General features: G+C 52.4%; 1 protein-coding gene across 2 annotated transcripts in view; it reads left to right on the top strand.

The window, feature by feature from the left end:
• The window catches only part of CHD4 (chromodomain helicase DNA binding protein 4), a 497532-nt gene that overhangs the window by 347393 nt on the left and 136107 nt on the right, over positions 1-14032 (top strand). Inside the window, exons 25-28 of one of the 2 annotated variants that reach the window (XM_069650684.1) lie at positions 1354-1535; positions 2351-2534; positions 2694-2780; positions 3019-3107. In XM_069650684.1, coding sequence (XP_069506785.1) covers positions 1354-1535; positions 2351-2534; positions 2694-2780; positions 3019-3107 — 542 coding nt within the window. The remainder of the gene's footprint in view (positions 1-1353; positions 1536-2350; positions 2535-2693; positions 2781-3018; positions 3108-14032) is intronic. The other variant, XM_069650685.1, reaches the window with a different exon arrangement.

Raw genomic sequence — 14032 nt, 5'->3', positions numbered from 1 at the left:
TTCATCCACGAAACACTCAAACCCACTTTAGTCTCCCTCATTGAAACGCGGCCTCCCATCTGTGTTAGGTAGAATTCTCAGAAATGTGCTAATTCCTCTCTACCTTAGATGCCCCAGCAACTTTTGAGGACTTGAATTTTTAACCTGGAGAGGGCGAGACCCTTTTTCCCACTCTCTCGTATTTTTATTGATTTGCACACCGTTTCTTTTGGTTGTGGAGTGTGACAAACTCCATAGGCATCATCTTTTACATTGTGTCACACTGCACCTTCAGTGCAGTGGCACAGGGAAGATTTTAGGTTTCCCCAAAGGTTTAAATACCTTCCCTTGGATAAACTGTTTCCAAGAGCAGTGAAATGAAATTGACTTTACTTACACTTTTAACTTTCTAGACCCAGCACACACTATCTTACACTAGGGTGCTGTAGGGGTTACTTAATATCCCCTTTGTATAACTTCTCATCTAACAATTTTATGTTGCCCTTTCCTCGATGAATGGCTGGCAGTGGTTTACTTTTAACTACCATGGTGTGCTTTTACCGTGGGCTGCGTTTGCAAATGCACTCTGGCTTGATTGATTGGCTGGCTGGCTGACAAGGACAGCCACCCTGCTGGGTGAGTGACAGCTAGGCTAGAATGAATGGGAGAAAACTGTTTAAAAGGCAAGCCTACAGGACTGGAAGGCGGTCGACCACTGGAACGAAAGAACCGAAGACGAGCTGGAAGAGGACGGCTGCTGCAACCACTGGACCATTGGTTTGCCCGGTGCACACAACGCTGATAGAAGGGGCCCCTGGCTGCACACCACAAAGTAGGGGCTAAGAGGAGTGCTGCCAGAGGAAAACAGCTGCCGTAACAAAGGGCCGAGGTCCTTCCCACATAGAAAACTCAAAAAGGGGACCAGTGTCGGCAAAAGAAGTCCATGCAAGAGGTGAGGGAGAGTCTTACTTTTCAAAGTGAAAAGTTCAGTGAGTCCAGCAGTAGGGCTGAGGAGTGATTTACAAAAGGAAACTCGCAAACACTCTTGTAAGTAAATGTACAGTTTAGCTCTGGTTCATGCATGGATGACTGTATGCATGTTCCAAGGCTCCACCAGCTTTTTAAGGAAATTAAGCTTTATAATCTGACCAGGGTCTGCACGTAGAGACCGAGCAGATCAGGAAGCGTAACTGAATGTACAAAATCACCTTTTTACTTGGCCTGTGAGCTATACTTCATGGCTGTGGTGCTCTTTTGAATTTTGTTTACTTTGCTGGGACACCAAGCATTGTTTTTCCTTCTGCTAGAGTTTAAAGATGCTGGTTATGTCCTGGGTTTCTAACCCCTGCTTTCCGCTATGTCATTTTGTAACAGGGGGTGACATCAAGGATGGCGACGACCTCAGTGTCATCCACTACGATGAAAAGGCCATTGACCGACTGCTGGACCGCAACCAGGATGAGGTTGAGGAGCCGGAGCTTGATGTTCAGGGCATGAATGAGTACCTCAGCTCCTTTAAAGTGGCTCAGTATGTGGTGCGGGAGGAGGACAATGCGGTGAGTGGGCACGTCCTATCTGTCATTCTCTTCTGGGGTTTCTCTTGCAAAGAGGTAGTACTTTGAGTGGAGGTGGGGGAAGACGCATGGGTTTCCTGGCTTTTACTTATTTCAGCTCTTCTCCTGCTGTTAGGTCACCCTCGCCTCGGTAACAAGACATGTTTGCAGTTGAACACTGAAAGACTTTAGTTCACTTCTCAGTCCTGGTTCAGTTGTAAAAGCAATACTTCGAGGACATGTTCCTTAAAGATTCTTCTTTTCTTCAAACTGTCTTGGAATGTTGTGATCGGCAATATATGGATGTTGCAGGCATTACTGGACGCGTCACTAAGTCCAGTTTCAGCCTTTTTGTGTGCGCCCCTGTGTAAAAGCAGTCTGGTATATCCAGTACTCATTTGGTGTCAAATGGAAAGAGGGCAGGCATGATTCACCAAGCTCTGACCTGGGGTTTTTCTGAAATAGCTGTAAATTGGTCGCCTTTCTTCTTGAAGGGGCAACCGGTTGGGGGCAGTGTTCAAGAAATCTTTTCTTGAACACTGCCCTCAACCTTTCGCCTCAAAGAAATCAGTGCAACACGTTTAGATTCCTCTGCCTACACCACTTTTCCCATGATGATTTACCAAGCTTCAGAGTAGCCGGGAGTGCAGCTATTGAGCACGCCCAACTGGTTTTAGTATTGGCGTCTCAGCAGATTGCCGTCTACCCATCCTCTAGTGTATCCTGTGTGTATATGATCAGCGTTCAACCTTTCCTTTTGTCCAGCCTCTCTTCCTCTGACCCCCATTTCTTTCTTGCGTTCTATCTGGGCCCCTTAGCAGGACGAAGAGGAAGTGGAGCGTGAGATCATAAAGCAAGAGGAAAGCGTGGACCCGGATTACTGGGAGAAACTCCTTAGGCATCACTACGAGCAGCAGCAGGAAGATTTGGCACGCAATCTGGGCAAGGGCAAGCGCATCCGGAAACAGGTCAATTACAATGATGGCTCCCAGGAGGACAGAGGTGGGTGTGCTTCCTGTAATTTAGAATATTGTCTCCCACACCTAGTTTTATTTTCAAGACCCTACCAAAAAACCTAATCTCTCAAGCTTCCATTCCACTTTCAGCATCTCATCCCATCCCCCTCAAACTTCTACCTTAACTGATACCTTTACTTCTCAGATTGGCAGGATGACCAGTCCGATAACCAGTCTGATTACTCTGTGGCCTCAGAGGAGGGTGATGAAGACTTTGATGAACGATCTGAAGGTGAGCACTTGGCTCCTTGCAAGGGCGGACAGATGGTAATTTCCTGTAGTTTCAAGGTTGGGAACGGCAATCTCGAAATAGAATTTCTTTTCATTACTGAATGTTAAGTGTTGAGGCTGTGGAAATGATAGAATTGAACGGGGTGAAAGAATGGACATTGTGCTGCATAGCATCGAATAGCTGCTTCCCTAAAATATGGACTCTGCTGTAAACTAGCTTGCCTTCCTTTTTTTTCCAGCTGCCCGTCGGCCGAATCGTAAGGGGCTTAGAAATGACAAGGACAAGCCTCTGCCGCCTCTGCTGGCGAGAGTTGGTGGTAACATTGAGGTGAGTCAGTGATTACATGCCTTGACTGCCTTGTGCCTTAGCTCCTCATTGACCACAGCGCACAACCTGCCTGCCCTCCTTCCCACCCCCTCTTGACTGTTAGGCAAGCATTGATGTAGTAACCCTGGGGTAGACTACACAGCCCTTGTCCTCTTGGTATTGGGTAACCCACCTATTGGTATAAGCCTGTACTATACAAGTTGTAGTGTGACTGAGCAGCCAGGCTTATCTCAAGAGGGGTAAATGGGAGCTGTAGCAATGAAATCCATCAATACAAGTAGCCTCAAGGTTTGTTATAAATAATTAACAGTAGTTTTCAAATAAGCATTCTTTTAAAAGGGCAATATATGTAGCAATCAAATGCACTTAAAACTTTTCCAGAATCAACACACAGCTGGTAGGTATTCTTTAGAGCTGCTTCTTACTGTCACGCCGCGACTCTGGAAGCTGTGGCAACCATGGAGGCTCGGTAGTTGGCCTCTCTCAGCCTCCCTTTGATGGTCCAGCCTTCATGTGATCAGGTGGATAAACAATAGCCATGCCCCTTGCTCATAGCATTGCAACTTCACGGTTACCGACGCTCAAGTTGTTTGCCTGCTGCTCTGTTGTCCTCCGTGCTTTCCCTCCTTGCAACTCCCCTGGTACTACACCTTTTCGGTGTACCTTTTTCCCCCCCTAGACTCCTCTTACCTTTTCGCTAGCCCATTGCCCTGCTTGAGTCACGCCGAACCCTGTTCTTTTTCTTCAGCGGAGCCTGCGCTTTCAGACCCTCCTCCCTCCGTGGGAGTTTGTGTTCGGCTTGCTGGTGCTACGCCTGCCTCTTTCCGCAGGCGTTCTCCGGCGTGGATGTCCTCGACTCTTTGGGGTGCTCTGTTCCATTACCCTTGATTCCGTTTCTGCTTTGTTTCTATTCTTTCGGAAAGCAGAGCTTTCTCTCTCGCTCTCAAACTCGCCCCACCCCCCATCCTTCCTATCTCCGAGGTTTCCCTCTGAGGATTGTAGATAACGGGCTCTCCACATACTGGTCTTTCTGGTTCCTGATTGTTTCCTTTGTCTTTCGTTTCACTTTCACTGACCAATAGCTCTAGGTCAGTAGTTGCAGTCTTCCATTACTGCAACCATTATTCTGACCCCTGGCTTATTCTGAGTCCTACTTGCACTCTGCTGCTGATTCTCGCTTCTATACAATCTCCTGGAGGGTACAGTGTCCTTCAAAAGCAGCCATACAGCAGCACAGGGTTTTTTCCACCTATTAATGCTTTTTCCCCTGTTTGGGGGCTGGCTCCTCTGTATCCCTCTTTGGCTGTGTCCCAGCTACAGTCAAGGTGGCCTCTGGGGGGGGCTCATCCTTACCTTCACGAGAGGAAAAAAGAAAAGAAAGAGGACGAGGAAGACTCTAGGAAGATCAGAAGAAGAAAGCTCCAGACAGAGCCACAGAAGTCAGGTGTGGAGAGCCCAGGGGAGGATTCTCTGAAACGGACACTCACACACTTCTGCTGATCCCATGGATAATTGTGAAGACAGCCATCTGGTTGATAACCTTAGGCATCCCCTACTCCGGACCCTGACGCTGTGTGTATGGACTCTCCTCCTACCACTCTAGTCCGTCAGGCCTCACCTGTGGATGATCAAATGGCGTTTAACGCCATCTTAAAGACGGTAGCTGAACATTTTCAAATCGCCACAGAGGAGGCTGTGCAGGATTCAGATTTTGTAGAGGACATACTGAAGGAAAAGCCTCCTGCCAGTCAGTCCATTCCCTTACTGAACTCTATCAAGAGACGTCGGCGTCTTCATTAACATCAGCCCAGACCAGGGAAGTTAATCCCAGGGTAGAAAAGTTGTTTTGCCCTTTCTCCTTCTGACCCACTTTAATATAAAGGGGATGCCACTCCACGTTCCCTGGTAGTTACGACTATGAGAAAGAGGGTAGGTGTTGCCCTGTCAACATGTGAGGCACCACCTGATAAAGAAGGCAAAAGGTTGTATGGTCTTGGAAAAAGGGTTAAGACTACTGCATTCTCCACCCGAATAGCCATCACCACCACTCTGTTGGCTAGCTACTCAGATGTACAGTGGAATTTTCTGCAAGAGGTCCCCAAACCAATGCGGGCTAAACTGCTCACGATTGTATCGGAGGGCTAACAAATCAACCACAACATTCTGAAGAACACTTTAAATGCTGCTGAAACAGTGGCTCTCTCAGCCTACACTACGTCACAACAGAAGGTGTGGTGGTTGAAAATACCGGTTATTAAGGCTTTATTGGAAGGGGTCAAAAGGATACTTTTACGTCCCGTCCCTTTGCCTCCATACTGCATGGGGGTCCCCTCCAAGGGACAGGAGACGGAACCTTTTTCACCAGAAAAAACCTTCCCCTTTAAATTTAGAGGCGCGCTGGGAGTGCGGCCCAAGGAGCATGCGCTGCCCTGACTCCGCCCTCCGGCGCCAGACCTCGGTCTCCTTTTCCACGTAGACAGGAACGTGCCAAATTCACCAGCGCTCCTGGGTTTGGCCATATAATTCCACGCGCAGATACTTCTGTCTTTTCCTTTTAGCATTTAGGTACTTGGTCCTCAGGCGTCACGCTCCTCCCTGGCGCATATCGACTTCCACAGGGATCAGCAGGTGTCTGTCCTGCAACAGGCTCTTCCCAACTTCAGACCCACACGCCCTACCTACGTTGCCTTGGCCCAGACCACGGTTGGCAAGCTTGTACAGCGTGTGGCTTGCTGTCCTCGAAAGCGCTGAAGAACAGACTAGCCAGGTGGAGGGAGCTCTTCCAGAAGTCGCCTCCAGAGGACCTCAAGAATTTTGTGAAACATTGAGCGAAGGTAGGGCTGCTATTCTCTATCGCACCCCGCAAAGGAGACTCCTTCAAGGACGGGCACCGAGGCTTCTGCAGCTACCGGCCAAGGGATCCTTGGATCCTCCTGGTGGTATAGTGTCGAGGGACCGGAAGGTTCTTGTACCGGATTGTCATCCGAGGGGCTCTGGCCTTGTACCGGCAATGTGGCCGATGGGGCTATGCCCTAGTACTGGCAATACGTCCGAAGGGGCACCTAAACACAGCTGTCGACCCCCGGGTCGAGGGTGTCACACCTACCGGGCCTAGGCCCGAGGAGCAGGGTAGGCCTCGTGATCGACACGCAAGAGTCTTGGAGGAGGCTGGGCCCAACGAGCCAAGCAACACATCGCAGGCACGTGGCAGGCAGCTCGACAAGATGGCCGCCGCACCAGACTGAGGCACCCGTCCGATGCCATTCCAGGAATTGGGCGAAGAACGAGTGTCCAGGTGGGTCTGGCCTCAACCGGGTACATGGCCTACAGCCTATCCCTCTTATGCGCAGGGCAGTATGCAGCTGCTCGCGTCTACCCCGTGAGTACCCCCTGCCACCTCTACAGCCAGTGAAGAGGGGTTCTTCGAGAGATTCCTCAGCCTCATGAAGTCACCTCAGATGGGGGTTATCCTCAAGGACACCATCAAGGAAGTCCTCCCTATGATGCTAACAGCACCACGAGCGCTGGCCAGCACCACGAGCGCTGGCGCAGCCGCTGCCGCCGGCTCCCCAGCCAATTCCTCAGGCAGCTCCATACCGGCCGCATCCTCAGCCTCTGGGCGCGGCCCCGGCACCCCAGCCTCCGGCGCCAACTACTACTCCACCTCCGCAGGATCCTCCTGATCCACAGGATACGGATGAGGAGGATCCGATACGCCATCCTCAGCCAGGGCCTTCCACAAACATCTTGCAGGACTGGCAGAGTATCCGGGCCTACCGCAACCAGAGGTTGAGCAGCTGGGCTTCTGGCTGAAGTCCTCACGCGACGCTCGTCTCCCAAAACGGATTCCACTGCAAACCGATGGAGTCTCCCTGGCCAAGAAGGGTTGGCTCAAGCCCCCACTCGGCCCAGCCGGTCATTTGACGCCTGGACGTACAGACAGAAGGGGCTACACTCTTGCTCTCGTCCCATTCTCAGCCACACTCCTTGGTGATCGCTGCGGTATCAGTACTCTCCAAGCTTCAGTCATCCTCAGCCGCCTCCTCTGCGGCGCTGCTAGGCAAGGAGAAGATCTTGGAGGCGTACGGCAAAAAACTCTATTCCAACGCGTCCTTGCATCTTCGTCAGGCCAACGCAGTTGCCATGCTGGCGGCCGCTAACCAAAGGTTATGGCGGGAATTTGCAGACTTCCTCCCTGAACTCCCTACGCAGAGCCAATCAAGTTTTTAAGGTGGGGCATGCTGAGGCCAAGCTGGTGGCGCAGAACCTCATGGAATCCACTGTGGCCCATATTGACAACTCTGTCCGTGCCATCTGTATCGCCACGGACATGAGGACGACAGCCTGGCTCCGGCCGATGAAATTCAACCCTGACGTCCAGGAATGCATATTAGATCTACCGTTTGGGGGTAGGTGGAGGAACGGACGAGGAGCTGGAAAAGAAGAAAAATAGCTCACAAACAGCCAAATATTTATCCATCTTGACAAAGACCACGCCCAAGTCGTTCACCCAGTCACAGCAGCGATCTGACAGGGGGGCGTACGTATGCAGGGTTCTACAGGTTCCAGGAACGGAGATCCAGGTAGCCCGAGCGCTCGCCGTCTCAGAACCGGCGCACACAAAGGGGGAATGTGGGGGGCAGGGGGATTGAGAGTAAGGACATTTTGTAGTCGCGAGCCCCCAACGACAGCCTCCATGGGAAAGCAGGCAGGACATGCCCCTTCGGGTCCACGTGTCTCCAGTGGGGGACAGGCTTGCTCTACACAGGCATTTCTGGCACCAGAATTTCATGCACTCCTGGATCCTCTCCGTAGTATCCATGGGGTACCGCCTCCCTATCCCAGCCTCTCCTCCCTCCCCTCCCATAGGTTGGGACAGAAATTCTTTTGGCAGAGAGCCAGGCAGTGGAGGAAGTCCCAGCTGCCCATCGAGGCTTGGATTTTTACTCCAGGATTTTCGCCATTCAGAAGAACCAGGCGGGCCTGAGAGTTGTGCTGGACCTTTCCACCCTCAACCTCTCCTTACCCCTGCAAAAATTCAAGCTGGTTACCCCACCTTTTATAGTGGAGACGTTGTGCAAGGCAGACTGGATGTGCTCCCTGCATCTGAAGGACGCGTACGTACACGTCCTAATTTGGCAGCCCCATCGTTCTTTCCTACGGTTCAGGATCCTGGGCTACCATTTACAATACAAGGTACTTTCTTTCAGCCTCAACTCGGCCCCCAGGGTCTTTACCAGGCTCATGAATAAGGTGGCGGCCCTCATAGCGCAGGGCCTCCACATCTACCCATACCTCGATGACTGGCTCGTCAGGGCTACATCTCCGGAAGCGGTTCACCACTCTTCCCATGCCCTTATGAACACACTGCACAATCTGGGCTTCTCGCTCAATCTCAAGAAGTCGCAGCTGTAGCCCACGCAGACTGACATTCTTGGCCTCATCTGGGATGCATGCTCCGAGAAGGTATTTCCGTCAGTGGACAAGATCTCGGCCATCAAGAGTGCCACCACCCACTTCGTCAGCAGAGAGATGACCTCGGCATGGTGGTACTAACATCTCCTGGGTCTATTGGCGGCGGTCCTATTAGCCGTCCCGCACACGAGATGGAGGATGAGGATTCAGCTGCACTTCACGGCCTCATGGAACCAGGAGCGGGGCGCTCAATCCGAGATGATCAACGTTTCTCCATCTCTCCACCCGGACCTAACGTGATGGTCCAGGGATTGCAACCTATGGACAGGCAAGCACTTTCGGCCGGCCACCCACCCCACAGGCCACCATCACCACGGATTCCTTGCTCAAGGGCTGGGGAGACACCCTGGCCGATTTCTCAGTCCATGGCACCTGGACTCGACAGGAGCAGGAATACCACATCAATTGTCTAGAGCTGAACGCTATCTGGCTAGCGCTCAGGGCATTTGTACCACTTCTCAGGGGCTAGGTTGTCCTCATCCAGACAACTCGACCAGCATGTACTATGTCAACAAGCAGGGAGGCACCAGATCCCCCTCCTCTGCGCAGACTGGCAATCAGCATGTGGGAGTGGGCCATGGAAAACATCTACCTTGCAGCAGTCCACCTCCCGGGGGAATCCAACCTGGAGGCGGACATGCTCAGCGGGCTTGGAGCGGACAATTACGAGTGGCCGGTAAAAAACCACGTTATTCAAGAGATCAACAGGTGGGGTCATACCCAGGTAGATCTCTTTGCCAACTGGCACAATAAGAAGTGCCCTCAGTTCGCCTCCTGCCAGGGACGGGGCCCTTGCTCCCTGGGCGAAGCATTTCGGCTTCAGTGGAATAGCATGAAGGCTGACGCCTTCCCACCCAAGCCGCTGATTCAGAGTAATTTGCAAGATCACGGCGTCTCGCCAACTCAACATCATTCTAATAGCTCCATGGTGGCCGGCCAGGCCATGGTTTTCGGAGCTACTCGGCCTCTGAGATGCCCATGTTTCACCTCCCCACGGGCCCAGCGCATCTTCTGGCACAGCAGAGGGGCAGTCATCCACCCCCGCGCCACAAACTTGCCCTCACAGCATGGTACCAGGCTAATCTGGAAATCATACAGGGCGCAATGAGCAAGGCGACCAGGGCCCAGTAATAAAGCAAATGGACCAGATTCTGCCTGTCTCCCCTGCCTTTTTCCCGCATCCCTTCTCCCTCCTCCCGCCTCCTGGCCCACCCGCTCCCTCCTGGGCCCTGGGGAGCAACATCTCGGCCTATGTGGCTGACCACCTGCCCCCGATCGCCATCCTGCTTCCCCTGCCTTTTTCCTGCGTCCCTCCTCCCGCCTCCTGGCCCACCCCCTTCCGTGATTGGTGGAGCCTGACTCCTCGTTGGGCCTAGCGGCCGCAGTGCCCCCTGCCTGCCTCCTTCACACCCAGAGGCAGCAGGTGAGTGCACCCCCCCAGGACCCTCCTGGGCGCTGGGGAGCAACATCTCGGCCTGTGTGGCTGACTCCCTGCCCCCGATTGCCATCCTGCTTCCCCTGCCTTTTTCCCGCATCCCTCCTCCCGCCTCCTGGCCCACCCCCTCCCGTGATTGGTGGAGCCTGACTCCTCGTTGAGCCTAGCGGCCGCAGTGCCCCCTGCCTGCCTCCTTCACACCCAGAGGCAGCAGGTGAGTGCACCCCCCGCAGGACCCTCCTGGGCCCTGGGGAGCAACATCTCGGCCTGTGTGGCTGACCCCCTGCCCCCGATCGCCATCCTGCTTCCCCTGCCTTTTTCCCGTGTCCCTTCTCCCGCCTCCTGGCCCACCCCCTCCCGTGTTTGGTGGAGCCTGACTCCTCGTTGGGCCTAGCGGCCGCAGTGCCCCCTGCCTGCCTCCTTCACACCCAGAGGCAGCAGGCTTTTGTGGCTGACTCCATATCCAGAGGCCTTTCTGATCCCCCAGCAGCCCGCTCCCACTCCGCACCCTCTTCCTTCTCTCCATTCCCTCCCGCCTCCCAACCCGCTCAGGCCCGTTCTCATTGGTCCTCTCACCCTTCATCACTGGTCCTCCCAGGGCAGCCCTCTGCCCATGCAGCCCCCGGCTAAGGGCCCCAAGGCCAAGGGTGGCTCCAACAGAGGCGGCTCCAGGAAGTGTCAGCAGGTGTCCGCAAGGGGACGCCAAGGAAGCCAGCAGCCAACAGACACCAACAAAAACCGTGAGTGTGGCATGGGTGGGGAGTAGAGCAATCACTCTACTCCAGAAAACCCCTGCCACTCTATCTTACCTACCAATAACATAGAGTGCCATAATACTTCCATGCCCACTCTTAGATAGAATTGTGAACATTGGCCTGCGTCGCATCTAGATGGAATTGTGAATGTTAACATGTCCACACTTAGACAGAATTGTGAATATTAGCTTGTCCACACTCACACAGAATTGTGAATATTAGCATGTCCACACCTAGACAGTTGTGAATATTAGCATATCCACACTTGGACAGAATTGTGAATGTTGGGGCAGACTAGAGTACGCAGGGCGGACCCGAGCGTGCAGGGTGGGCCGGAATGCATGAGTGCATGGAGCAGACCGGAATGTATAGAGCAAACTGGGGTGCATGGAGTAGATAGGAGTGCATAGAACGGACAGGAGCGCATAGAATTGCGTGACGTGTATACTATGGTCTGAAATGCAGATAACGTTTGAAAGAGCATATAACCCATCATATCACACCATCATGCTTACTCTCTCCTTTACATCACCACTCAACTAGAACACAGGGATACTATGACACCATTCGGTATAACTGTTCTCATATCAACATCCGCCGCTCACTCCACATCATTCTAAGTAAACACTGCTGGTTACACACACCCCAGCCAGGCGTTCTCCTCAGGCCTAACGCAGCCACATCCGATCTGGATAAATCCTGCCAGAACGAACACATACTCCTGACCTCTCAACCATCACACCTACCGCTAGAAAGCAGCTATTACACGGATACCGCACGAGCTGCACACATACCCGGTGCTCACACGCACCTTTTGACCCTCTCTACTCCCTCTACTGATATGAACTTCGGTTCCCAAGGGCGTTCAACCTACCAGCGCCTTCAGACCATACCAGTGGTATATAAGGCGCTATATAAATGCAAAATAACATAACAACACTGGGCAGACTCCAAGGGAATTGACCCCCTGGCATGTACTTTGGACGACATGCTCTCCTTCTCGGCACACCTCGCCCACTCTGGCGTGCAGGTTGACACTTGCCGTACATACCTTTCAGCCATCCGAGCTTACAGGAACTCAGAGGACGGGGAATCCTTCTCCTCCAATCTTATCGTCAAACATTTGACAGGGCTCGCAAGGCTCTACCCGCCTGTCAAGAGGCCGCACCCGGTGTGGGACCTCAACATAGTCTTGGGCGCCCTGGCGCACAAACCGTTCGAGCCGATGGCGTCCATGGACATCAGGCTGGTCACCATAAACACTGCCTTCTGATGTTTGTTAATCTGCTTAGAATCACATGCTGTGCATAGGTCCGAGGCCATGAAATCCAGGCGCTGGTCGCCTCGTAACCATATACTACCTTTCACAAGGACCAAGTCCTGCAGACACACCCAGCATTTCTGCCCAAGGTGCTGTCTGCTTTCCACTTGAACGGGGAAATAGTCCTTCCTACGTTTTTGCCGATCCCAAGGACGAAGCAGTGTGCTGCACTGCCTGGATGTCGGGCGTGCCCTGAAATTCTACTTGCACCGGACCTGCGGATGCCCGGTTAGTCACTTTTGGAGGCTCAAGACCAGGCTATCAGGCCTCCAAGGCTTCCATATCCCGCTGGATGGCCTCGGCCATCAAAGAAGTGTACGAGGGACAGCACAAGCCGCTTCGGGCCAACATGCACTCCACGCAGTCGGGGCCAAGGCAACGGCCATCGCATTCCAGCGCCTTGTCCCTTGGCAAGTCATAAGCAGGGCGGCCACTTGGGCCACTCAATCGGCTTTCTGCAAGCATTACTGTTTGGATGCTGGCTCTAGATCTGATGCGGCTTTCGGACAGGCGGTTCTTTTCTTCTATTTGCTTAAGGAGGGTCTCCTGTCCACCCTGGGGCTACATTCAGTTGTAATCGGCCATGCTGTATGGAGGAAAGGGGACGTGAGAGTAATGATTACTCACCGTAGTCTCCACTCCTCCATACGTCCCACCAACCTCCCCCCACCACCCTAATACTGGTGGGATTAGGCAATGTTAAATCTATTGACTCGTCAATGGGGACTTGGGTGTGAGGCCGGGGGGCGGAGTCAGGGCAGCGCATGCACCCTGGGCTGCACCCCTTCGTGCCTTTGAATTTAAAGGGGAAGGTTTTTTCTGGTGAAAAGGGTTCAGTCTCCCGTCCCTTGGAAGGGACGCCCATGCAGTATGGAGGAAAGGGGACCAAGGACTAAAAGTATGTTTGTCACTACAGTGAGTGACTTATAATTTTATCCCCCCATTTCTAACCCGGCTCCCGATGGGACCTAAATGTGGTTTTGACTAGACTTGTGGGGGTCTCCCTTTGAGCCTATGCATAAGGCAAGTCTCAAGGATCTTACCTATAAGACAGCCTTCCTAGTGGCTATCACTTCTATAAGAAGAGTTGGTGAACTACAGGCCTTTTCAGTTCTAGACCCTTTCGTTACAGTTCAGAGATAAGGTGATTCTGCGCACTCGCCCTTGATTTGCACCTACATTTATTTCCAAGTTCCATGTGAACCAATTAATAGAACTGCCTGCTTTCTTCCAGAATCCCACTAACGTGGCTGAAAGAAGCCTACACACATTAGATGCGAAAAAGGCAGTCATGTTTTACCTGGAAAGAACTAGACCGCTGAGGAAAAAAAAACAATTTTTTCAGTGACTGCTGGTAGAGAAGGGATCATGTCTCTAAATCAGCAATCGACCTGCCCTTCAAGCCTAGAGCACATTCTACTCGAGGCACTGGGGCTTCCATAGTTTTCATTGCAAATGGTTCCTTAATCCATTTGCAAAGCAGTAACCTGGTGTTCTGTACACCTTTACAAAACACTATTGCCTGGACACTCATTCTAGGTCTGATTCTCTGGTGGGACAAGTGGTATTAAGACATCTTTTCACTACTGTTCCTTCTCACAACCCACCTCCAACTCCGGGTACTGCTCGCTAGTGTATGCACAGCATGTAATTCTAAGAAGATTAACAAGCATCGGAAGACATGCATTACTCACCGTGATGGCATTTCTGATGATTGTATCTGCTGAGATTCACATGCGCCCACCCTTCCCCCCCGCTCAGGTGGAAGGAACATGGACGTCTTACTCACTCCCGATATTCGATAGTCGTTCCCTCATGGTAGAAAAAATAACAATCTGAGGGGCCTAGACGTGTGAGGGGTTTTGGGTACACTGCACGACAGGGATAGTGTTATAGGCACACCAATGTCGACGTCCCCTTTTGATTCTCGAAAGACAAG

Source organism: Ambystoma mexicanum, chromosome 3p (genome assembly GCF_040938575.1).
Source record: "Ambystoma mexicanum isolate Mex_15411 chromosome 3p, UKY_AmexF1_1, whole genome shotgun sequence".
In the NCBI taxonomy this organism is placed as follows: Eukaryota; Metazoa; Chordata; class Amphibia; order Caudata; family Ambystomatidae; genus Ambystoma; species Ambystoma mexicanum.
Note: the sequence above shows the minus strand (reverse complement) of the source record. Positions and strands in the feature narration are given on the sequence as shown.